This window comes from Hippocampus guttulatus, chromosome 7, assembly GCF_054856545.1.
Source record: "Hippocampus guttulatus isolate MCC_2025c chromosome 7, RoL_Hgut_1.0, whole genome shotgun sequence".
NCBI classification, from domain to species: domain Eukaryota; kingdom Metazoa; phylum Chordata; class Actinopteri; order Syngnathiformes; family Syngnathidae; genus Hippocampus; species Hippocampus guttulatus.
This window is the reverse complement of record NC_141267.1, coordinates 23,300,284-23,326,717: the sequence shown is the minus strand read 5'-3', so window position 1 is coordinate 23,326,717 and position 26,434 is coordinate 23,300,284. Positions and strand designations below refer to the sequence as shown.

Genomic DNA, 26,434 nt, shown 5'->3' with positions numbered 1-26,434 from the left:
TCCTCAGAGAGTCGAACTGAGGCGAGAGTATCAGCTACATGGCGGGCCACTGCGGCGGAAGCGTCATTCATCTCGAATGGGAGAAGGCCTCTTCCCGACCAATTCAAATGTACCTCACGCGGCATCGGCATTTGGATTCACGCATCCTGAAATAAAACGGGGCTCACGGCACGGTTTTGTCGCCGTGGTCTTGACCTGTTTGCGTTTTGTTTTCTGCACGGGCTGGAGTGGAGGGCGTTCCCTCCAGAGTCGCCGCTGTCACGCGCAGCCGTCTCTCGCGGTAACGCGGTTCGCCTTTTACGGCGCTGTTGTTTCACACATTTTGTTTGATGGGGATTACGGGATTGGAACCAACGTCAGTGACTACTTAACTCATTCAGTAGCAGCCAATTCTGGACCAAGTCTGAAAAGACGTTTAAAAACGTCTTTGGGATTGAACGAGTTAAGGATCGCCATGCCGACAACCCAATGTCAGATGAGTCGCCTTGCTCGCGACACACGTGCCAAGCGCAGTTCCCTCAACACTCGTGAGCTTGTTCTCCCTTTTTGTCAGTCTTAGTTTGTTTTTGTTGTCGCTGTAGTTCAGCTTCCTAGTCGTTGCGTTATTTAGTTTGTATTTTTCTCGCAACTGGATTTCCTTGTCCTTTTGTCAAGATAATGGCGCAATCCCTCGCTTTGTGCGTGCGCTTTTCAATATTCACGCTTATCCTGGCCCTGTGTACCAGTGATCTCATTTGTACTTTGTTGTTCTTGCGCCCTTTCTTTTTGTCCAAAAAGATTTGATCCTTGTATCGGTTTGTGGGATCCCACCCCCGTTCTGGATGATAAGAGCGGCGATATCGGGGGGGCATACATTGGATGACGAGCGAGTCATTTGACTTTTTTTGCGCGCCGGCGCTTCGATTATGGAGAAGGAAGGCGGCGTGGGAGACGACGGACAAAACGCCGGCTTGCTATCATTCGTGCCGCGTCGCCCGCATTCGAGTCCCCTCCGGCGCCTCTTTACAGAAGGCTACTTTGTGTGTGACAAACGTGTGACTTGAGTGAGCGAGCGAGAGAGAGAGATAGAGGGGCCAGCAGGGGGAGGGAGGTGGGGGGGGGGGCGATACAGGAGGCGAGCCTGCGATGTGCAACCCGGCCACTTTTCTGCACACTCTGCCCGGCTGGTGAGCCTTTTCCCACCGGCGTGCGTGGAGCAGGCGGATCATAGTTGCGAGAAACGACGGCGGCTTGGAATTGCATTGGAATTCGCTCGTGCACGGGAACGCGGCGGCGACGGCGCCGCCGTCGGATTCTACCACATCTGCGGGCGAACTGCGTCTCCCCCCTCCTCCTCCTCCTCTTTGCTGTGCTCTTGACGACGTCGCCTGGCGGATGATATCATTCCGTCAAGTCATTCTCGAAAAAGGTCAAGGCTTGTGCTTTTCGGAAGTGGGAACGAGACGACTTGCTCCCGTCGGGCGGCGGCTTTCTCAAAGTTTCTCACCGGTGTAGAACCGCGCGGCGGATTAGTCGGAGACGTCAGCGTTTGTGGTCTTCCCGCCACCTGGATTGCCGAGCGCTCACCAGTCAGATTTGGGAGTTCTTCAACACCCCCCGCCCCCCACCCCCATTCCTCTCCGCGGTCATAGCACTGAACCAAGGGCGGGTGAAATGAGTTTGCATGCTTGAAAGGGACCGACATCTGCCGCCGCCTCTTCCGATCGGAAGCATGAACTTTACCTGATGCTGCTGACTGCGGTGAGTATTGTGTAACCGGCACTTGTCGAATTGGCGTCTATCACGAATGCTAGAAACTAAGAACAACAACAAACAATCAAAAAAAAAAAAAAAAAAAAAAAGCTCCGGCATGCATTCAGAACGTCCGCTCGTGGATCGAAGTGAGAACACAGACGGCAAATACTTGAGCCGGTGCGGCGTGTCTGTTTTTCGAAGGTGCGCGTACGCGAGGTGGGCAGAATTTGTCACAGGGCCACCCCCAAGCCGCGGCCCACGCGCACGTTCCCGCACGAAACAACAACAACAACAAGATTCACAGCATTTCTCGACACCGCCGACACATTTCTCAGCATGCCAGCGTGTCTGCGGTGTTACGTTTCGGTTTCTCCTTCAAGTCCCATTTAGCTGCCATTTTTCCATTTTGCCCCGAGGCTCCTTTGTGAAAGGCGCCCCCGACTTGCGGAAAGGTTGAAGCATGACTCCGCTAATGAGCCGAGCCATCCCTATTTCAACGACGAGTCTCCTGGCTAGGCTGGAGCCTAATTGCAAATGGGCGCAATTGAACTTTGCGTGAAAGCAGCGTACGGAGGGCGAAGCGAGCCGTTGGAGAACGCGATTGTCCCATGGAAGACAGCTGTTCATTTTCACCGCCGCTTTCCCTGTTTTTGGCCCAAGTGCCCGAGCGTCGGACTGTTTTATTGGGCCACGGCGGTTGCCGCTGTTCAGCTGCGCCCTCATCTATCGCGGGAGACCGGTGAACCCGAGCGTGTCCGAGTCCGAGAGAGGCGCACTCTCTCGCCTTATGAAGTGATGGATTTCTCGCTTCCGGCCCCGCGCAAAGAGAAAACCTGTCCCGTCGTCATGTATCCGCGTCGCTGTTGATGTGACAACTAGCTTGTATGCGCGGATGTACTGCAGGGCTGGACAAACTTTTTCTTTGTGGGCGGGGGGGGGGGGGGGGGGGGGGGCGCATCACAGAAAAAATGGAAGGACGAAAGGGCCGCTTGACAATTCTTTTCACGTTGAAGCAATTCTATAGTGTTTGTATTGTCGCATTCGTTTCATCAGCTTTCCGTTAGACAAGTCACATTGATTTGCGTCGCCCTTCACCACAAAAAGAGTCTCGAAGGGCTCCACCTGCCCACAGTTGACAAATATGAACAAGATCCTCTGACCTGAACCCCCAGAAGGGCAATAAAAGACATTTGGGGAAGAATGAGGAAGGGGCCGCAGACTGTTGAATCCCCCTGACGGGATGACCAGGTTGCAATGGATGCCGAGTGACGCAATAATGGACGATGATATCAAAGTCCAATGAACCAGATGAAAACGCTGCATGAGAGACGCCTTCGGAGAGGTCTTCAAGGTGTTAATGAACTCCTTCATTCCATAAGACGTACTTGTACGTCTTTTTAGAATTAGGCCCCGCCTACCAAGGACGTACTTGTACGTCTCTTTTTTTTTTTTTGCGTCATAGAGAGGAGGAAGGTCTGATGCAATCCGTGAATGAGAATAAGACGTTTGCGTTGTAAATCATGTAAAAAAGCGACCAGTAGGTGGCAGTGGTGCCTCACGTGCTTGAAATGCATGCTTTTAAAAAAGCTCCTTTTCTTCGTTTTTTGCCCAGGAATCGCCATTTTCATGAAACTGAGCCATTTTGTAATGCCGATTGCTGAAGAATGAAAAAAGACAGAAACAATTTTTTTTCTGCTGGAAGAAGAGAGTCCAAATTTTATTTTGGGAGGCTCCATATTTATATAGCATTAAAACCAAATATTCTGCGGGCCTTGCAAGATCAATCAAAATCCAGTCAAACGCTGGGATGGAGGGGGGTGAGGGGGGTTGCTCCAGTGAAAATGGCTGGGATTGAATGAGTTGAGGCAAATAGTTGAGGATTAATTTTTCCGGGGTGGCCAACGGCCCTCGAGCTCACAGCTCGAGCCGGCTCTGCACTTCGCAGCAGCCGATTCCTTTCTGCACATTCAGAACCAAACAAAGAACAAGCTGTACTTAAGCGACCCTTTTTCAAACAGTTTACTTGAGGATCATCAACGTGATGTCTTTCGAAATCAGCCATCAAGTGCAAAGTGGTTGGAAGGATCTTGAAATTGATATTGAAACCGTGCAAACTGGGCCGATGGCATGCCGTAGAGGGCTCGCTCCTTCTCACCCTTTGCCGCTGCGTGTCTGGCGCATGGCCGAAGAGAGACGAACAAAAGCGGTCGGGAACAAAACAAATCGCTGCCACCCTCCACCCACAGCTCCTTGAATAACAGTGCCGGGAAAAAGCCAAGCGAGAACATATGTGGAGGTGTGTCTCCCCCGCCAGCCCGACCCCGGACATGATGCGTTGATCTCTTTTGAGGCTCATCGGTTGTCGAGGTGGCGGCGCACAGCGAGCGTTTGACGCCAATAGCGGCTCCAGGGCTGACGTCGCCAAACATCTTTGATTTCATCCAACCCCTCGGATCCAACAGTTGGACCTCAAGTAACGAATTCAGCAGGCGTGCGGAAGATCCCGCTCGGTGCCACCAAATTTGCAGCTTACTGAATTTCCACATATGCAGAGGAAAGATCCGTAAACAAACTTTGATGTGTAAAATGAAGCGCGCGCTGTGAGAGATAGCGACGCGCAAGACTGTAAAGTCATTTACCGAGGACGTGGGAGTTGTAATAAGCCTGACATGGGAAGATAAAGAAAGGCAAAAAAATAAATAAAATGTGCCGTTTCACTCTTCTGCTCATTATCCGCAGCCCAATATATGATGATCAGGAGCAAAAGGAAAAGTTTTGTCTCCAATCGATAAAAGGTTTGGGAGCGAAAAGACCGACAATGGGGGGGGGGGGGGTGTATGAGAAGAACGGAAATGTGGAAACTAAAATATGCCATTTGGGGATTTGCAATTTACTTGGCCATTCAAATGGCGTCTCTTAGATGAAGGCAGAGTGGGGAATTAAACTGAAATCTCTCTCTTTTGGGTGACTAGTAATTGAATGTTGGGTCTGACTGTAGTCGGTAAAAGCGCAGATGCTGAAGAAGCTGCTGTCACTCACCAAAATGGAGCACACTTCATTTTCAGCACTGCGAAAGAATGTCAGACCATCAGACAGAAAACATGCCTGAACACAACGCCCGGCGACAGCAATCGCAGCGACCAACCTGATTTGAGATCGACCTCATCTCACCGTTCCAAACTTGGGGCGCCACTCAAGGTCGCGGTGCTCATTTGAACTCGAGATTCAATCGAAAGCAACGGTGGCTAACGGGCATTTGATGACGAGCAAAAAACAAGTCTCGGCTTCATGTGAAGCACCGCCATGTAGACGGTGCTACGCCCACGTGCGACATCCCGGTTAAACCACACCGGAGAGAAGGCGACCGGCGATATGCACGGCGGGGCGCATCAAGTCGGCTCTTCCTGTTGTGCTTGGTTGCCATGGTAATAGACAGAAAGGGCCAAAGCCAAGTGGCGAGCGGCGTGCGAGCGATGGCGAACAACCGCTCCGCTAAGCGCCGGAGGCAGACGCTCGGGCTAACGCGTCCGCTTGCACCGTTGGTGGAGCTTTCGCAAAATCCGACGTCATTTCTGAGGTCCCCCCCCCCCCTTCCTTTTCCTTTTTTTTTGGAAAAAGTGAAAGAAATAAATGCATGAAAAAGAAAATGAGATCATGGGAAGGAGTTTCAGGCAGGATCCCCCATTGCATGCAAACAAAGCATGTTTGTCAGCTCAAAGCTCGATGATGAGTCGACACTGGCGAACGTCGATCACGCGGCTCAATCAAAAATGTTTCTTTTCCGCCAGGCGACGATGATAAACAAACACATCAGGAACATGGAGTCAAGCTGAATCTATTTTTAAGTGGCGATATTGACGAGGCCCTCGCTCGGCGCTCGTCAGGCATCGCCGCACTTCAGGGACCACCGCTCCCTCCAGCTAGCGCTAGCCCACCAAATAGCAGCATCATTAATCAACGGCAATATGCTGTCGAGTTGCAACGGTAGTGGAGGAGTACACGTTGCGAATTTTCATGAGAAAGATGGGAGTCGCGGGCAGTGCCGCAAGAGCGCATCAGCGAGCCCGGGCTCACCCCCCCCGGAAAAGCGTGCCGAACAAATCGTGCCGGCCACGTGTGATGGGAGAAGAAGGTAGAGTACAACTCGATGGATGAAACGCCAGTCGAGACAAAGCAACCGACTTTCCGAGCAACATTTGTTCTTGTTTGTTCAAGGCCACGCGGCACAAGGATTTTCCTCGGAGGAATTGGCGCACGGTTGCGCGTCTGCGGCATTCATTGCTATCGCACTTTCGCGTACATATTTGCTGCAATTCTTTTTGAGGATCGAAAATGATAAACCGAGTCCCCCCCCGACACGTACGTATGAAACCGCTGATAAAAGATCGGCGGCTGAGATCTTGGTTGAAACGCGCTCAATAATTCATCTGCAATTGGTGCCCTCATTGGGCGAGTATTATTTTATTGCTTGTTGTCGCGCGACTTCTTTTAGCTGCGCGTGCGGCACTTGCTATCCGGCGGTGGTTGTTTACAAGCGCTCGACAACGGGACTTGACTTGAGTATCTGCGGCATACAAAGGCTACGGCTTCCTCATCTACTGATGTTCAACCTTCAACGTAACGCACTTTGCTCCGGATGTGGCCGCTTTGTAAAGCGCTTGCATCGAGGAAGTTGTGCCAAGTCTACGTCTCCGCGCAGAACACGTTAGCCGCCTGCGAAATGGGAGAAGGAAGCTTTGTTGCTCCTTGGATAACCGGAGCCATCGGAAAGGGAGCGCGTCACGCACGGCAACTAGACGTCATTCCGGCAGACAGCGACTGTAAAATTTGCTGCTCGTCGCAAACTATGCGAGGTCTTTAGCTGGCAACCGCAAGTTAGCCTGAAGGCCAATGTGCCCACTGAGACAATTCGTTGTCCACTTTCAAGGATAAAATCCATGTCCCGCCACATCCAAATTGCTATCCACATCTTTGTTTGTTTGGTTGGGGGTTTTTTTTTTTTTTTTTTTTTTGGAATGCTATTTGTGGCTCATCTGATCTTTCCATGTTTATTCACGAACACGAAGACACAGTGACACAGTTATCTTTGATGTCTTCCTCCCCCGACACCGCCGGAGCACTCTCTTTGTATCTGTTTACGGGAGAGCCGGATGAATGCGAGCGGCAGCCGTATTGGAGCTCAACAAAGGCTGTTTTACCCCGGGCGCCGGTATTGAAGGGATCGTCAACGGTTGTTGCCGGAAAGATAACTGGGTTAATTAGGACCCCGACCAAAAAAAACTCTTTTGTCAGCACAGAGGGGAAGATGTAAAGTTTGTCAGTTTCTGTTTTCCTTTCTTTTTCTTTTTTTTTTTTAAACAATGCTTTTGGGGTTTGCTCGCAGTCATCTTACAAAGTGGATCCTGTTGAAAGAATGTGAATGAAATGTTTTGATCGTGTCTAATCTCCCAAAGGCTGTACAACTTTGATCGTTTTCTTCACATACATTGATGGTGGCGCTAAGTGAACTCTTAAGGCCGTAGAAAACAAGAAAGTGGCTGCGGTGACTTTTATTTGATGATGCAAACTGTCGGAACACACTCATCATCTCACTCGACCTGACCTGAGACGCACTGAGCTCGGTGCGTCTCGGAGTCGGTGACGTCATGCTAGCTTGCCCACGTTGGACGCGGTTTGCTGGGCATCTGCACAGGAAGTAGCCTGCTGCCCCTCCCTCGTTTGGAGGTAAAATAGGCCGCAGCCGGACAGCGTGTGTTTGTCTCTTAACTCATTCAGTACCAGCCAATTCTAGACCAAGTCTGAAAAGACGTTTAAAAACGTCTTTGGGAGTGAATGAGTTAACTGCTTGCAATAAGGACGAGGATGCGAGTGAAGCGTGTGCGGCGATGCTACGCGGCGGACCGCAGCATATATGCTCGCCGTTCGGCACCTTTTGATTGATTTTCTTTTCCTATTTTAGTTCTTTGGGGGGGAGCCAACCCCAATTTGCATGGAAAATACATCTTGGGGGTTTATCGGGCTTTGTGAAGCTTTGGCCACACGGCACTTTGAGCAGGAACAGACCCAATGAACGGTTTTGTCAACGCCACACGATAGTCCGAGATTTCTTTCGGCCTCTGACAATCATTGTCCATACATCCTCCGATGTATGGAACAGATGTCGACAAGATTGAATGTTTTGGTTTGTCATCGTCTGCAAACGAACGGCCGCCGTAATTCTGGAGAAAGATCAGGCCAGTGAATTCTTGTGTCTCATCAACGCGCGGTGTCCTCAAAGAGGCGAGAGTGGAGCTCTCAAAACAGCTGGCGACCAAACCGCTGCAGGAAACTTGACATTTGAGGAGTGAGACAACAACAAAATTCAGGAACCGCCGCAAGAAATGAAGAAAGTTTACGGTGCTCGATGGTTCGAATTCATCACAAGCCAACACATTTCATCAGCTGTTCATCTTCCCTTCTTGGTCCGCCGCTATTAATAGGCGAAAGGCGACTTTTGAGTGGATTCAATGGAGCCCCGGACCTGATTTTCTGACTTCTCGAATTGAAAATACTTCATTTGCTGTTTCAGAATGGCGTGAACGTTTGAGATACCGTTTGAGGCAAAGCGCTTTCGGCACGCAATTGGAATTGTGACATATTGCGCGGCCTCGCAAACGGAGACTGTTGCGCATCTGATATCATTCAGGCATCTGACGACAAAGGCTCCGCCGACGGCTTTTGTCGGGAGATAACGCGATTATGAAGCTGGCGCCGACCTGTCCGAGGATGATGAATGCTTGCAGACGGGGCCGCCGCAGAGATTGCATAGAAAACATGCAGGAGGGGATTTGGAGATATTCCCGAACGCCGAGGAGGAAGCAAGTGGGTGGTTTGACGAGGGATGAGCCGGGGAAAAAAAACAAAAAAAGGACGACGGAGGTGTCGGCAAGGGGGAAGGAAAGCGGAGCAACATCGAGCAACGATTGGTCTGCGTCCACAATCGCTGACATCGGACGGCTGCCTGCCGGATGAAAGGATAAACCCATGTTCCGTTCCGTCGTTAGCATACCACACGCCGCGCGCCAAAACGGCTTCCTCTTGACAGCGCACGAGCCACGCGCGGCCGCAATCCCATTCAAAGCCATCCCCCAAAGCTTCCATTCAAAGGAATTCATTGTCAACGGCGGGAGCCGCCACGTTTTCCAAAAGTGCCGAACGGAGCCGATAAGAAACGCGCGATGCTTGAGCTTAAGCCGTCTCCCGAGACTCCAGATGGGAGTCAACTCTTGAACGCTGACAAAATGAGCGCGGCGCTCGCCAAAAGACGTCCAGGCCGGCAAATGCGGAAACCGGTCGCGCTTGATTTTCAGGTTGCTCTTCTGTCTTTGATCACGTGCTATTCCCGTTCCTTTTTTCATTGCGATCAGCGTGAGCGGAAGGGACGGCTTGGGGCGGAAGCGCTGCGCAAGTCGTAGCGCGTCTCCGTTTCCAAAAGCTCGCCGCTGAGCCACCACCTCCCTCGTTTCCTGCCGACTTGGTTTCCTGCCACCAAAATGGCCGCCAGCTGCGATGTATGACAGGGGATGAACATTTACAGATGTTTCATGTTTTTCCGATCGCAATCCACTCGCATCGCGCGACTGCCACACGATTTGGCTGCTCTATCGACCCCGTGCCACAACTTTCCGCTGTCTTTCCACGTTGCCTGTTTTTGTTTTGTTTTGTTCCTTTTCTGAGGCGAGGGACGTTTGGCAGTCACATGCCTGAGTTCACTTGATAGATTGTGAGCGGAATGCGACAATATAATGGGACCGAACGTCTCACTGCAACTCGCACGTTGCGGCGCTGCCACGTGCCGGTGAAGGAGAAACGCCTCGAAGGTTGGTTAAGCTGGCGGGGTGGAATACACGGTCTGAAAATCGCGCATGAACATTCTCAAAATCACGGGCTCGCGCATGAACATTCTCAAGAAATCACAGGCTCGCGCATGAACGTTCTCAAAATCGCGGGCTCGCGCATGAACATTCTCAAAATCACAGGCTCGCGCATGAACATTCTCTCGCATTTTCTCTTGGCGAACGCATTTTCGACCCACCCTGACCAAACCCATCCGATAAATAGCGTTGACGCCCGAGTCAATGAAAGCACGGCGTCATGACATCTGCACGTCAGCGGTTCATCCCAATTCCTCAGAGTGGCGTATTTTTTTTTTTGTATTCAGGTGCTTGTGGGCTTTTGAGGCGATGCAGGACTTTCTGCTGGACCAGCGGAGGAGCCAACTCGCAAAAAGAGACTCTGGCCATTGAATGTTTCCCCCAGCGCCATCTCCTGGACTACCAGCAGCACCCCGGCCCCTCAGCGGCGGCAGCGCCTTTCATCTCCGATGGCTCGATGGCCCGCGTTCGGCCTCGGCTTCCTCTGCTGGCTTTGTTTACGGTCGGCGGGAGCAGCGGCGACGGCGACGTTGCCAAACGACAAGCCCGGCGGCCCTTTGGACTGGCTGTTATCCGACAAGGGGCCTTTCCACCACTCTCCCGAGTACGTCGACTTTGTGGAGAAGAACAGACAAGGCTTCTCGACCAGATACAAGATATACAGGTGAGTGCTTGTCAATATCGCACGTGTAAAACTAGCCGCCGCCTAATCTGGATTTTGCCCATCAGAAGGCACAAAAGTGTCGTTTCCGAAGGGCAGTGGTGCCTCGACTTCCAAAATTAATTGGTTCTGGAAGGAATTTCTGAACTAGAAAATGTAAGTAGAGACGCATTTTCCATGTAAATGCCCTAATCCGTTCCAAGCTGCCCCCTAACGCAGACATAAATGTTTTCTGAAGCATAAAAATGCATCCAAATATGTAACAAATACAGGTTACAATGAGATTATGGCGCAACAAGTGAGAGTTGTGCAAAATGTCAAAAACAAAGAATTGTCAATCAGGGGCCGCACTGGAGCTGCTTAACGTTTCCCTCGCCGGCAAAAGGTAGTTGTCGGCCAGAGCCGAGCGGCACGGGCGGCAAGATTAATCGTTTTATCATGTGGGCGAGTGATTAGAGATCTCTTCGTACTTATTACTTCACATTATCACGGAATCCCCTGAGAGGATTCTGTCAGCTGCAAGGTTGTGTTTGAGGCCCTGTAGATTACCTCAACGCGGCAGTGATTAATAGCGATGACGTTATGAAGAAAAATGGACTTCAAATGTAAATAGACTGCGATGGTTGCCAAATTAAAACGACTCACAATCTGTCCCGCTCCATTTCAGCGACGGCGCCGACAAAACAGGCTCGAGATGCGCTGTTGAAGCGAGACCCGCCTTGTGTATCAGAGGCTCTTAAGCGAAGTGAACGTTCTTACTTTAGGGAACGCAAAGGAAAAGTTGCAATGGCTCAGGAAGGGAACGAAATGGATAAGGAAGCCAGTGAGTCTACCTCTCAGCAGGGTGCACTCACACATTAGTGGACTAGTTTTAATTTTAATTTTAATGTTCGAATGAGGCGGCATGCCGGTCGACTGGTTTGTGCGTCGGCTTCGCAGTACAGAGGTGCTGCAGGGTTCGATTCTGCGTCTGGTCGCTCCCGCCCTGCGTGGAGTTTGCACGTTCTCCCCGAGCCCGCGTGGCTTTTCTCCGGGTACTCCGCTTTCCTCCCACATTCCAAAAAACCAACGCGGTGAGGATAAGCGGATGACAAATTGGACGGATGGATGGATATCTCAGACAATAGAGGGTAGCGTGTTACCGTGGCCTTTCAAAAACCGTTGAAGGGCCGTTCGAAAAATCGATTGCAGTATGTGAACGCGCCATCCGATTTGGCACAGTTCAAAGCGTGTCCGACAATTCGGGTTATATGTCTTCAATGTTGGTATGATCTGATTTCCTCAAGCAAAGCCCGAGGGACCCTCCCCGTCATGAAGTTGTTACGGAATCAACCCGAGGCTCTTTGCTCAATAAACCGGCTCGTAAAGTACGACGAGCGTCGGCGCGTTAGCGAAAGCGCAGGGGAGCACGCAGGTGCGCTGAAAAGGCTTTCATGAGCCCCGTTCCTCAGGTGCCGCTTCTCAAGTCTATGAATATTTTTATTGATGCTCGCCGTCGTTTGCGGCCTCTGAATCTTTCCGCAGAGCAACTCTAAGAAGCTCCACATCTTCAATAGCCTGCTGAGAGCAGTGTAATTAGTTTTTCAACAAGTGACATTTCAGGGCAGAAAAAAAAAAAAAAAAAAAAAAAAAAAAAAGAGCTGTATGCTAGAAAGTGATTGGATTCACTGCACATCCATTATGAAATATGAACATCACATTGGATGGCTGCCAACTTCTCTTGTTGGAGCCAGTCGGGAAGAGGAGGGAGAAAACATTCTTTCCTTTCAAAAAAATGAAATAAATAAAAAGCCATTGTTTACAAGCTCACATGCAAAGCTCATTTGTTGCCGTCACTTTGTTCTGCCCATTGGAACACCCGATCGTGTTCATCCAGATTGCAGACAAAATGCAAAAGTGCTTTTGATCAAATGGCTGTGGTTTTTTGTTGTTGTTGTTTTTTTTTCACACAAGTGGATTCATTGTGAGACTATGGGGAAAAAAAAGTTACCGTAATAGAAAGTTCATACGTATATTCCAACCCCTACAAAAGACGTTCACAAACAACGGCAAAGGAATATATATATATATATATATATACACACACACTCATACACACACACACACACACACACACACACACACACACACACATAAATAAATAAAGTGTGTTGCCATTGCAAACAAAGTTTGCCAAGTCAGAAGAATGCATTTCATTGAGGTGCTCATGGTGGGCCGCTGAAAAATGGATGGCGGGCGACAAATGGCCCCGGGTCGTAGTTCGGACACCTCTACTGGAGTGTCGAATAGGTGGACAGAATGCACGTCTCAACCTGACCAGACCGCTCAGTAAGACATGCTCACTCCTTTATAGTTATGGATTTTCTGTTGTTGTTGTTGTTGTCTGTTAACGGAGAAAAAAAAATGTGGCTAAAAAGTGACGCGCAAGCTTCTTCGGTGTCTCGACTTTGCGTTTTGATTTTTCTATTTAAAGTCTTCTGTCTTCCAGGGAGTTCGGAAGATGGAAGGTGAACAATTTGGCATCAGAAAGAAGAGAGCTCTCGCAATCGCCGTTACCTTTGACGCCCGAGTTCATCAGGAACACTCGCCTGCTTGGCCGCAGGCCCAGCACCCAGATGATCACCGAGAACCTGATCAAGAAATATGGCACTCACTTCCTGTTGTCCGCTACACTTGGAGGTAAACGGATCAACTGATTTGGAAAGTATGCTGGTCATTTTTTAATTGTTTTTTTTTTGTGGTACACGTCAAATACCCGAAGGCCGTTGCTCTTCAATGAAGCCGGCGGCGTAACCGCAGCTCGTGGGCTTGGCCAAGCCACACATTTGATTTTTTTTTCATGTTAGGGTGAGTTGATGCTAATGTATTATTTTTTTTGGAACATCAATTCAAAAATGTGAATTTGGCGAGCGCGACAGATCAGAACAATTTACGAGCATTTGGTTTTGCCAAGGCGCGTTCCATTTTGGGTGAGCATTCGTAGTCCTCCAGAATCAATCCAGTCATTCCGGTGAACATTTTACTCAAGTTTAAATGTGAAATCTAGTCGAAAAATCTCGACACAGAGGTTCGCAGGAAAGCTAATATTAGAATGCGGGGGTGTGGGGGAGGGACCCTAAGAGAAGTTCAAAAATGAGACCCGAGGCCAAATATTGAAATAAAACAAGACCTGATTCAGGCAAGGCACAAAGGAAGCGCAAAACGACCGAACGAACCCCGGGAACTAAATACGAGCAAACTGTGGAGACACGAGTGGCCGAGGGAGCGGATTGGACGAGCGCAGGTGGCAACAACTCGCAAGACGTGGCATGTTTTGACTAATGGAGTTCAAATGAGACATAAGATTGGCTGATGGCGAGATTGCTGGCGCGTGCACCACAGGCACTGATTGGCACACGAATGAACAATCTAAACAAAGCTTTTCCCGTCGAAGGGGGTTCTTGGCCGCACTTCCCATTCGTTCATTTTCGGAAGGAAAGAAATTGTCTTGTTTTTTCAATCATTTCTTTCTTTGAATAGAGCGAAAAGTTCTAAAGTCCAGCCTCCCTTCTCAATCTGCCCACCTTCACCTTTTTTGACTCGGCTTGCGGCCCCGCGTTATTTATTGATGAATTTGTATTCGGTCATGTCGAGGGCGCTGAAAAATGGATGACGGTCCGCAAACGGCCCCCGGGCCGTAGTCTGCGCAACCATTGCGATTTTGGGTCTGGACTTTGCCCGGGCCATTACATGAATATTCTTTTTGCATGGTAACGCCGAGTGACTTGTTGTTTCGGTCATTTGCTTGCATAAAAAATCCAGTGAGGTTTGTGAGGTGTCCAAAAAGGGTTTGAATACATTTTCAAGCCGCTGTGAATGAGGACAAAGGGTGCTTGTCCTGAGGCGAATGCTGGTAGAAGATGCCACAGAGTGCCAAAGAAAATGTGCAACGTCGCTTCGGTTTGCAGAGGAATAACTTTGGACATGACTCTTGGCTTTAAGGTGGTTACTATTGTTCGTGGACGTTTCTACAATGCCGCTCGACAGGCCGCCCGAGCTCCTTTGGATGGCGGCCAGTACTTTGTGCGATGAAAAGAGGATGCTTGCCAGATAGCTGCCTGCGTGGCTCCAAATGGGAAAACAAAAAAAAAAAAAATAAAGAAAGAGATGAAAAAAAAAACTGATGGACCAATGAAATTCATAAATAGACAAATTAAGAGGGTGCCCTTCAGCAGCTCAGACAGGAATGCTGAGGGAAGAAGCATAACACTTCAGCATGAACACTGCATTATGAAGAGAAAAAAACATGATGTGTGTGGGGGGGGGGGGGGGGGGGGGGGGTTGAAGGGCACTCAAAAATCAACCCAGTACGGCAAGTAGTGCATTCTGTGATCAGCACTTAGCGGATAAATGGCAACTCGAGGGATCTGAAACTAGGTTGAATATACCAACGGGGGACCTCGCACCCCATCGCTCTTGTCAACAAGCTTTGCTGTGCAATTACTGTCCTGCTAACGATAACAATGAAGCCGCTTTGATTTTTCATACCGGTGAACTCCTTTGGGCGAGGCACACGCTGTTCCAACAAATCCAATTGACTGCAGCGTCAACAAAATAATTCAGTATGAACGGTCAACGACTTCCTGACGAAACACATGCTGCAGCCCGCCGCGTGCATCGGCCCGTTATCCGAGCCGCTTTATCCTCAAACTGTTTGGGTCGGACATCAACATGAGACAAGAGCCGCACATTTTAGCTTTCAATGCTAGTGGGTCCTCGCGCGACACAAAACGCGGATTGGCCACCGCCGGAAAGTGAATTCCAAGGCCCTCAGTCGATAACATTTAAACGCTTCGGCGTGAATGCCAACATCGCTTGGGGTGTGGCTCCGGCCGATCGGAGCGCCCTTTGACGGGCAACTTGCCCCGCGCAATATGGCCAGCTGGACGGTTTGGCTTTTTTATTTCAATGTTGTTATTTTGACACTTTCAGAGGACTTTGAAAGCTTTGAGTTGCGTTGCGAGAGACGTTGTGCGCTGTGCTTTAAAAATGACAACAACAACAACTTCTTATTTTTGTGCAGGGGAGGAAGCCTTGACGATATTTGTGGACAAGCGGAAACTCAGTCGGAAAGGAGACGCGAGCGATTACGCGACGAATTCGTCGACGGTCAATCTGGAAGCTCTGCACCAGCTGGCCGCATCCTACTTCATTGACAGGGAGAGCACGCTGCGCAAGCTGCATCACATCCAGATCGCCTCCACTGCCATCAAGGTAAAATGAGCACCTCCTTTGCTTTTGGGGTTCTCCAACTTTTCTCACCACCAAGAAAAAAAAAAAAAGTACCACCATGATCATGTTAGTGTGAACCCTAACTTTACTCTCAATGTGTGGTTCTCAAACTTTTTCTAAGAATAAGTGTACTTAAAAATGATGACTAATATCGATTTTTTTTTTTAGCATTTCAATATGCCGAGTATGCTCCCTGGCTCGTTAGCTCGCAGGCTAACAGTTAAGTTTCCATTTCCATGTCCGGAGTGCGAAGCTAGTTGGCCCGGTACCGAAGCCGGCGTGCTAATGGCGGCGAAGAGCAACTTGCCACAGGCGGCCTAGCGGGGGCCGCGAGGGAGGGCCCCCAGAGACGCGCTCGCCCAAATCACGCAAAACACCTCGCAGTTCAGGGAAGGCGGATTATTTCAGGGTGAGCTTCATGCTAACCGAACGGTGCCAGGGCAGAAATGCAAGTGGGTGGCCACGGATGGAAAGCGAGGAGCAGTGAAGTCAAGATGCTGGCATGTGGAATTAGCTTTGCTCTTAACAATTCATTTGCTCGCCGCTGTAAAAAGAAAGACGGCAAGGAGATGACACTCTGTGGTCAGTGCGCTCGTGAAAGGATTTAATCTCCGGCGGCGCATTGAGTCAGCAGGAAACACTGACGAGCGCATCTGGTGAGGGGGAAGATAAATGAATCTTGTGAAGCCGCGCCAGTGACAGGTTGCTGCCACCGGTTGTCACCTTCAGGTAGCGCGCGGCAATTATGGTGACAGGGGGGAGGGCGAACCCTCTTCCTGTCTTTTTTTTTTTTTTTTGTACCACAGCTACAGCCGATGTGGAACCTGAATTAGCCCACCTACATGAGCCTTTCTCTGGGCGTCACAGAGCCGTGTCTGCGAAGAGATAAATGCTCGCTTCATTTTCGAAGCTACAGACGGGAAGCGCCGAAGAAAGAGTGTTTGCTTTGGTTTGGAGGGTTTTTTTTTTTCCAGTTATCTTGCGTAGCTGACAGGCGAGAAGTGCAAAGAGCCAGAGTGGGAGATTCACCTCCATCACTTTTAAAAAGGAGTCAAAGGAGAATAATTCCCCCCGCTCCGTGTATCATTTCCACGGGGCGGTGACCCACACGGGAGCGGAACGGATCCCTCTGGGCGCTCTCTGCATGATTTGAAATCAAACAAGTTGAGGAGGGGAAAAAAGGAAAGAGGCAAAGCCTGCCGTGGGCATGCAAAGGTGAAATGGAAGCTCGTTTTGAAGGAAAAGCGGCGGGCTCAAGAAGGAACGAATGGAAAGATCTCGGCTACTTACGAACGGCTCTTCGTACGAAACGTTCTCGCTACGAAACGCCTCAACAGGAAAATAGTGCCTCTTTGTTACGAAAGCTACGAAAGGTAAAAATAGGATATGGGCCGCTCCTCGCAGCTCCGACTTTCCTGAAGGCAACGTACTTCAAGCTGTTCTGCGAGTGGCTTTTACCTGGCACGCCATTGGCTAAGAGTGACCTCGACCGAATGCGTGTCGACAGATAGATACGTGTTGATGCAGCGTCCTCGGGGCATGGGGGCGAATGACGTTTGACGTAAATGTGAATCGGCCAAAAAAGGGTTTTCACCAGTCGGGCCATCGCTCACGATGCTCATGTTCGCCTTGGACATTGGAGTTTTCTTATCTTCGTAACACTGTCAGCAGGTTCCACCTCGGGCGTCTGCCGCGGGCTGAAACATCTTCAGCGGGCTAAAAATTAAACTTTGGTGATGTTTCGGCGAAGGGTAGCCATCATTAAACCCGCTCCCAAAAAAAGCTTTCGGTTGGCCCGTAATGGTCAGTCAATCGGCTGACCTTTAGTGCGCTAAACGTAACGGAGGTGCTCTTTTGGCTGGATCCATAGCCCTGGAACAAACTTTGCCTTCGTTTCAGCGAATCACCACCGCAACACGAAACGTGTGCAACCCCCCCAAAAAAACGGAACTTTGATTATTTGTGTTAAGATCGCATTTCGCTGGCGCACTGCTCCCACGGCTCACTTTTATTTTCGCGGAATGTGCCGACTCCTTTACGCACGTTGGCACTCGGGTAAGAACGGAGCACAGACTGAGGCAATTTCCCACAGCGCCGATCCCTCCAAGCAGCCCCGCGTTTCGATACATTGGGCCAATAATGTTCGAGTTAGTATTTCTGATATAATAAGCAGCTGCCATGAAAACCGGAAATTGAATGCTCTGCTCGTCACTCCAATTTTTTTTACCCCCTTTGGGGGAGGGGGACCATATGCTATATCACATGGCTTATCAAATAATACCTTATATCCTTTCAATAATTCATGGCCTCTGAATGCCAACGCTGTATCTCATTTCCTCACATTGATGTGAGCAATAAAATTCATCATGAAAGAAGCAGGCCATTTATGATACGATAGAAATAGTGGAGGAGAATTGAGTCAACTGACGTTTGTTCTTGTTTTTTTGGGATGCCTCCCCCTTTGCTTTCCCTCAAGAACGCCTTTCTGTGTACTGCACTTGCCTCTGATTGCGTGCGGCGTACCCGTCGTGCGGCCCGCGGTGACTCATTTGAGTTTGAAAGGTCCCTCTGCAATTTGGGATTGTGACCGATCGGCCCGACTCTCTTCGGCCGGACCTCCTCCATCGGTCATATTACGGCAAGTGGCAAATGACAAGCGTGATTAGGACAAGTGGCTCAACAAAGTGCGATGTCTCGGCGCGCAGAGAGAGAAAAATGGGGAGCACTTTGACGCGCTGCATCATGTAATATAAGTCATCAGCTATCCGCTCGCTAATGAAGCCAAAGAGGATGCCGCGCCCGAGCCGCTTTATTCCGAAAGGCCACGTGAAACATCCGCAATCAAACACGAGTACGAACAGGAATGTGGCCTCGCGTCTTTACCTCCGTTTTACAGAGTCTTCGACATACTTTTCCTTCCGCGCGTTCACGGGGCAAACTGACGAGACGCAGCCATGTCTAATACGCCGCCCGCCTCAAAACGAAGTTGTTTTTCCACACGAGCCGGGTATAATACGGGACCCTGATTTGCCGGTAGCCACAATTATCATCCGGACCGATTATGCGTGTTTTCAATGCTCCCGTAAATAGCGTCTCACGATGTAACCCGATGGCTGAAAGTTGCCCTCTTTTGAATTGCTTTCGCCAATCTTGGTGGCGACAGGTTGCCCTCGTTTTCACTGTTTTGGTCAAGCTCGCCCACTTGCACCTCTCCTATTTTGAAGAGAGCGCCGGGAGGGTGTGCGGGGACAGGAAAAAAAAAATTCCTTTGGATTTGAGCATATACGTCACTTGCGCCTGGTTAAACGGTGTTAAGCTAACATGTTGGCTGTAAAAAAAGTGTGACAAACTGCTTTGCATTTTATTGTTGCGTGTTGCCGTTGAGGGTTTGTTATAAGCGTGCCAAGCTAAGTACTGCAATGTACGAGCTCGTAAACGAGCTCGCACATCACGCTCACAGTAGCGATTTTGCCGGCGGAAACGGCACATTTGAGTAAGCTCGGGTAGTTAAAACACGATCGGTCGGAACGGCAAGTGTGTCAGGCTGTCGGTACGCAGTCATTTTCGTCTCATAAACGGCCATTGAAAAGTAACCTGACAACTCCGCCCCCCAGTGCCGGTGGCCCCTAGCGCGGCCGCTGCCAGACGACAGCAGCAGGTGCCGCAGAATCTTTTTTTTTTAAAGAACCTTACGTCGTTGGAAAGTAGCAACAGTTTGTGGCGACTGGAGTCTGGAAAACAAGTCGAGCCAGCCGCGACAATCCGCCGGAAACAACTTCAAAATAAAAGCTTGCCGAGGCATTGATCGGTTACGGTTTATTTTGAAGTTGGCCTACTCACGCTAAGCATGAACTATTGGAGGTACTGTCAAGGCATTGGTAATTGTCGAAACAAGGTAAAAATGTCTTGTGTCGCATTCACACACGTGTACAATACGCCCAATACGGGATTGTTTTGGGGGGGACAAAATGCGTATTACGCACGGGATTTTACGGTACGTCTTCACTTCGACGCGGCATGCGAGGTGAAACAACACAATACAATCCGTCCTCATTTAGATGGCGCTCGCACAGCTGCAGCTGTCACGAGGAGGTCAAAAAGGCCCAGGCGTCCCCATTTATTGCCGTTTGATGTTATTGATCTGTACTTGATGGAAGAGTGACAGTGGAACGTATTCGTGCAAGATTTGTGATGGAAAAAACCAAGTACCATTAATAGCCTACAAAATGACCCACATCATCAAACTAACTTGGTTGTTCAGAGAAGGCTGGGCTAATGTTTTTTCCTTCCCTTTCTTGTTGCCCAGGTGACCGAAACTCGCACTGGTCCCCTTGGATGCAGTAACTATGACAACCTTGACTCCGTTAGCTCAGTACTGGTCCAGAGCCCTGAAAACAAGGTCCAGCTGCAAGGTCTGTTTTCTTTCGACACATTTCTCATGATTATATTTGTAGATTCATTTTCTTCCCCTAGAGGAAATAATTGTTGTACTCCGCTGGATATTTTGTATGCGTGCGTGACGGAACACAAAGGAACACATCGGCTCCCGGGCGAGATGCAAGCACGGGAGAGATCTCACCGCCGCGACGCCACATTAGCATAGTGGAGCCTCCGAAGTTGAACGTCATTAACGTCGAGGACGCTCTTCAAACTTTGATGCGTTGTGATTTGCAAACCCTTTTCCCGTGGGAGCAACGGAAATAGAAACACAGTCCCCTCATGGAACGCATACTTTTTTGGGGTGGCCTCCAAAATGTTGATCACGTGAGGCCTTAATTGAGCCGCAGATTTTACTGCTTGAATGTACCTCTACTTACTTCATTTCACTTTCCGGTGTAAATAAATCAATCAATAAATAAATGGGGGAAAATAGAATAGACACAATGATCCTATCGTGCGCGCAGAAAAATCAAGCCGCATCCCGCACGTAAAGTTTAAGAGTCTGCCAAGTTGTTTATCGACGAGTGGCCCACCACTCCTGCACGAATCCATTCATCCGGCAATCAACCATCTCCGCGTCACACTGTAGCTCGCTAACTCGCAAAACCTCGAGCGACTTTCCGCTTGGCGGCGCAGGTTTGCAAATCCTCCTTCCCGACTACTTGCGAGAAGGCTTCGTGCGGGCGGCTCTCAGCTACATCGCCTGCGACGGGGAAGGCGACTTTGTCTGCAAGGACGACGACTGCCGGTGCGGCTGCGACGCCAAGTTCCCGCAATGCAACTGCCCGTACGCGGACATCCAAGCCACGGAGGAGAGCCTGGAGAGGATCACGCAGACCTGGGCGCGCCTTTACAAAGATTTTGAAGAATCAGGTGAGAAGGAGAATCAATTCATCGGTTCCACGCGCAACGGAGCCTCGGTATTCATGGACACGTTGCAGATATCAATGATTCAGATGGAAAAAGGGGACGGAATATGAATTGCTAAGTGTTGCACCGTCCGCGTCAGATTTCCCATCCTTTGTTAGAGTCCTTGATCCTGCAACTCAAAGGGGACCGACAAGGAATTGCTGCAATGTCTGCATGGGACGCATTCAAAACGCATCCCAGGCAAGCATTGAGACTTGGCTTTGCCTCGAGTAGCTCACCGTAGGTCAGGAGGAGATTAACTCATTCAGTACCAGCCAATTCTAGAGCAAGTCTGAAAAGACGTTTAAAAACGTCTTTGGGAGCGAATGAGTTAATCAGCAATACAAAGCCATTCATTTCGACTTTGGACTTTGAAATGACAGCAAAGAAATGCTCGAATGGAGGCTCTCAGCGTCACGTTCGGCGAGCATCGCCGCGCTCGGCAAAATCAAACGGATAGGCCGTTTTGGTTTTTGGTCACCTCTCACCGGAAATATCCCCGAGCGCAATCTCTTTCAAAGTTGATGCTTTCATAGCCAGATGGAAAGGGAGTGCGGGGCGCATGCCCGGAATCCAAACGTTCAAGGTGTCATTGTGTCCTTCGGCAGAGGATCTCGCTCATTTCCATAACGCCACAGCTTATCAGCACGAGGCCAGTCCGCAGCGATAGCGGGTATCGCCGCTAATATCAGCGGCAAAAATGTGAACGGGCAAATGCTGAACGATTGTTTTCGCAACTTCATGTTGTGAAAGATGAAGCGATATCGTCATCGTTCCTGTGAAGTGTCCCATGTGGAACTCCGATAAGGATCATTCCGCGTTTCTTTTTTCCTCTCTTCAGTCAGCAAGTGAAAAGTGCCTCCTCTCCTGTTCGGGATGCGCCGCGCGCCGAAGCCGTTGACGACCGTCTTAAATCGGTCAGCCTCAAACCCTGCCGTGATTTTCTTGCCATTACGGACGATTGTCGAAATCGTCAACTCGGCCAATTCGTAGTCTCGGCCGAGCTTCGTCTGGGAGGCGCGGGGGACCGCGACGCGAGGGCACAGTCTCGCGCCCCAAACGGTCGGAGAAATAGAAAACGGGATCGCCGAGTGCGGCGATGGAAGCGGGACGAAGCGGTCTTGACGCAAGGCTCGATGGGTTGCATTCAATTAGCCGAAGGGAGGCGTCTCCGTGAGGCCTTATCGCAACGGTGTGCCTCAATGTGCCCTTTTCTGTGGTTGCAGACGAATTCAAAGCCTTCCACGCTACGCTGCCCCAAAAGCATTTCCTGAACGTATCCGCCATCCGACACCTGTGGTCCCTCGACGCTTTGCTCCACGGGCGCTACGAGCAGTTGGAGAGCAGCGCGCGCGCCGTCGCCAAGCGTGCGGAGAGAGTCGTCTCCAAGCTTTTCGGTTTAAGTAAAAGATGTCGCCGGCAGCCGCAGGTTCGCTTGCCGAGAGAGAGGTGAGCAAAATTGTCAAAAGATGCCCCCCCCCCGATATCTTATACTGTACGTACAGCAGATAAAACGGGGCTCCAGACCAGCTTAGCCCAAGTTAAAATTCTTCGTCTGCATTATAGGAGGCATTTTTTTTTTGGTTCTCTTCATATTTTCACATTCACGTTCAATTCCCGCTGCTGCACAAGAGTGGCTTAGGAGGAGCGACGCCTCGCATCCCGCAAACATCTGAGGATTAACATACATTTTATTCCACAACAAAGTCCCATCTTATCTTCAAAGTGAAACAAATGTGAAAGGAAGAGATTTAAAAAAAAAAAAAACCAGCAGTTGCCATGCGTTTCCCCCCCTCTGTAGGAAGCAACGAGGATCCGAGGCACAAAGGAATCCGTCAAGCAAGACGTAATAAGCCAGAGACAGCGCGCGAAAGAGCACATGCCTGGAGCATTCTCCGGTCACAAATCCCCCCCCAGAAATGCTTTCATTCCCTTTCATTTTTGCGCACTAATTATTAAGCGCGTAGCAAACGGTATCATGAACCACCACAATCAATATGAGTAGAACAACACGATGATCGTTCCGCAGTTAGCAAAGGCCAACAACTGCAAATTCATTTCACTGAATAATGCAATTATTTGTTTGTTTGAAAGTACGTGCTTGACCTTCGAGCATTTGACCTTGTAAATCTTTTAAGATACGTTTGGGTGATTTTCATGTTGTACAATTATTTTTAGAAAAAATTTCAAAAACGGGCGTCACAGCGCTCAACTGGTTAGCACGTCGGCGTGCCGGTGCAGAGGTTGGATTCGAGCTGCGGCCTTCCCGTGTGGAGTTTGCATGTTGTCGCCGTGGTTTAAATGAGCGGGACTTGAAGGCTCCCTTGCTAACCTTTGGTCCACGTCCTCAAGCGGCCATGTCATATGGGTGGTATGGCAAAAAAAGACATGCCATGGGATCTTCGGGCTTGCTTGTTTTTCAACTGTCAAATGAAGCTGTTGAAATACGACGCGATCTGGGCCACGGGTCTTTGAAAAGGATCTTTGTTTTCCTTTTTCATCGATGGGGCTCGCCACGAAAGCGGTGCCATTCTGCGCTTTGGCTCCAAGCCGTCGAATACGTTCACGCGCCTCGCATGTCACGACGGCAAAAGCGGAAGGATAACGTGCGTCCTTTGTCTCTTTCCTTGCATTCCCTCCCGCAGGTCTCAGTCCTACTGGCTGAGCCATTTGCAGTCTCTCCTGTATTGTTCCGAGAACAACCAGCTGGGCGCGTTCTCCGAGGAGCTCCGCGGCTGCAGCTGTCGATACCGGCACGTCCCCTGTCAGCTCCCTCCGCCCTGCGTCGTCGGCGAAGGCTCCGCTTGCGCAGAGTGCGCGCCGGACAACAACACCCGATGCGGGGGCTGCAACCACGGCTTCGCCCTCGTACAGGGCGCCTGTAAGCCGGCGGTGGCAGATTCCACCGAAAACTACCTGGGCTTTGAGACGGACCTCCAAGATTTGGAACTGGGCTACCTTCTACAGAGAGCCGATCGTCGGCTGGAGGTATTTGGCCAAAATCCAAAACTGGGCCGCCCAACCTTCTTTCGACCGAAGATCTGTTTTGCCTCAAACAAAATGACACTTGACCTATTTTGATGATCTCATGCCTCCTTCTCCACACTTGTTTGGTGCAGCCATATCCAAGTGAAGGGAATTTGTCAGTTCGGCGCTGGAGCGCGACGCCCCCTCGAGATTTGTGCCTATCTAGACCCCGGTGTTTTTCAAACTTTTTTGAGCCAAGGCACACTTCTTTCATTGAAAAATCTCACGGCACACCACCACCTGAAAACGTGAAAAAGAACCCCCGCTTATTTGAACAATTCATGTGTTATATTGTTACTTTAACCGTTTTTTACATTGAAGAATGATGTTATGACAGCTTGAATTGGAATCAAATGAACACAAAGACAAAAGCATTTTATCATCATTCATATTTATCGTTTCGCCGTCGTCCCGCATTCATGCGGCACAAATTCGCTTGCCTCTGGTGGTCGAAGCAAAAGGCAACCGGCTAGCTGTTGCTGCTCCCTGGTGGTATGCGAGGGTACTGCATGATTACTTTCTGGGCGATAGACCGCACGGGCATACAAATTGGATATTTTCGTGTGCGGCGGCACAGGGTTTGGAAAAACGCTGATCTAGCCTCGGCCTCGGTAGACCATCCGCAAATGAACGTGAAAGCATTGGTGCGCCATTTTGCTCATGTGTTGATTTCCCTTCTCAGGTCCACGCGATTTTCATCAGCAACGACATGCGTCTTAATAGCTGGTTTGACCCGTCGTGGAGGAAGAGGATGCTGCTGACCCTGAAGAGTAACAAGTACAAATCCAACATGGTGCACATGCTGCTGGGAATCTCTCTTCAGGTTTGCCTGACCAAGAACAGCACCTTGGAGCCCGCTCTTACCCTCTACGTCAATCCCTTTGGCGGGAGCCATTCGGAGAGCTGGTCCGTTCCCGCCAACGAGAACCACTTTCCCGACTGGCGGGCCACAAAGCTGGACCTGCCCTTCGAGTGCTACAACTGGACTCTGACGCTTGGGAACAAGTGGAAGACGTTCTTCGAAACCATCCACGTCTACCTGCGGAGCAGAATAACCACGCCCAACGGAGCCAACGACACGGTGTATTACGAGCCGCCGGAGATGACGGATCCCGGACGCAATCTGGGCTACATGAAAATCAACAGCATCCAAGTCTTTGGTTACAGTATGCACTTTGACCCGGAGGCTATCCGGGACTTGATCCTGCAACTGGACTACCCTTACACCCAAGGTTCCCAGGACACGGCGACGCTGCAGCTCTTGGAAATACGCGATCGGGTCAACCGGCTCTCGCCGCGCGGTCAACCCAGGTTGGACTTGTTCGCCTGCCTTCTCCGACACCGACTGAAACTGACCGCCAGCGAGGTCGCTCGCATCCACGCCTCCTTGGAGGCCTTCGGCGCCCGTCTGCCCAATCCCGTGGACTACGAAACGGCGAAGCTTTGCAGTTAACAGCCGCTTGGAGCCTCGCTCTCACGTTGAAGCGTGACGATGAAGCCGACTTTCCCGCACGCACCGTCCGCGGTGTTGTTTCTTGACTGGCGTTGTCCTCTTTGAACAGATGATGACCATGTGGCGCGTGGCCTTCGAAAACTCCACTCTGGAGACTCCCGTCACGAAAATATCAAAGGAATCGTGTGAATTGGCGACAGGACGCATCGAGCACGGTACCGTACAACCGCAGTCGGAATTCTGATTGGAGAAATCAAGAGGCAAACCGAAGCGCTCTCTCAGAGACCGCTCAGTTTGACTGTCAGCACCAAGACCAGTGAATGGACAGAAACGGATTCCTGATAAAATGTCGCAATCTGTTTGTTTGTCATTTTTTTGATGTGTCCCTTTGCTTCGGTCACAGTGCCCTCGCCATGAACCCCAGAATGCAGAGGTGTCCATATTTTGGAGATCGATTGATATTAAAACACACGTAACAGAAAGCGGCCGGTGGACTGATTTTTCCCAAACTGCTTATCTCGTTGTCATCATCCGATTTTAAACGTCACTCAAAAACGCATGTGTACGGAGTTCTGTTTGTTTATCGGGACCGGTCGCAGCTGCGCTCAACGTTACTCTCGATATCATACCGCACGCACGGTTTTGAGAAAAGCACCGCATGACATATGCTCAGTTTTATCTTTGACAAAAATGGAATGAGGAACACACTAAATTGTCCCGAGATGTGTTTGTGAGCCCTGCGATTGGCCGGCAATCAGTTCAGGGTGCACCCCGCCCACTAACCCCAAGACAGCTGGGATAAGCTCCAGCACGCCCGCATACCTCATGACTCATGACATGACTTTAGGGACGAAGACACTCTCTTTGCAGGAGCAGCTAGCCGTGATTCATCGCTTTTTGAGGCGCCGCTCCACGCGGCATCCATTCTTGTTCTGTAAGTGAAAGGCAAAAAGCACCGTTTAATGAGAGGAGCTCTGCCCTTTAAAAGTCTGCCAATAAAAGGTTTTGAGGACTGAAAATAACACT

The 26,434-nt window shown here is 50.1% G+C and overlaps 1 protein-coding gene and 1 long non-coding RNA gene across 3 annotated transcripts in view; one reads left to right on the top strand and one right to left on the bottom strand.

Moving 5' to 3' along the window:
- Positions 1 to 1,601: 1,601 nt before the first annotated feature.
- Positions 1,602 to 25,890, top strand: LOC147203176 (BMP/retinoic acid-inducible neural-specific protein 3-like). 2 transcript variants are annotated; one of them, XM_086115217.1, is made up of 9 exons: positions 1,602 to 1,740; positions 9,935 to 10,311; positions 12,797 to 12,987; positions 15,371 to 15,561; positions 19,886 to 19,991; positions 20,656 to 20,892; positions 22,155 to 22,377; positions 23,574 to 23,916; positions 24,638 to 25,890. In XM_086115217.1, exons 2-9 carry the CDS (start codon positions 10,097 to 10,099, stop codon positions 25,406 to 25,408), a joined length of 2,277 nt encoding a protein of 758 aa, XP_085971343.1. In that variant the 5' UTR covers positions 1,602 to 1,740; positions 9,935 to 10,096; the 3' UTR covers positions 25,409 to 25,890. The 2 variants fall into 2 exon arrangements, with proteins under 2 accessions (XP_085971343.1, XP_085971344.1); XM_086115218.1 differs by lacking the exon at positions 1,602 to 1,740 and adding an exon at positions 9,181 to 9,593.
- LOC147203175 (uncharacterized) overlaps positions 24,317 to 26,434 on the bottom strand; it is a 27,176-nt gene continuing 25,058 nt past the window's right edge. Inside the window, exons 8-9 of the long non-coding RNA XR_015101345.1 lie at positions 24,820 to 26,340; positions 24,317 to 24,718 (exon numbers count right to left, since the gene is read on the bottom strand). This is a non-coding gene — a long non-coding RNA (uncharacterized LOC147203175). The remainder of the gene's footprint in view (positions 24,719 to 24,819; positions 26,341 to 26,434) is intronic.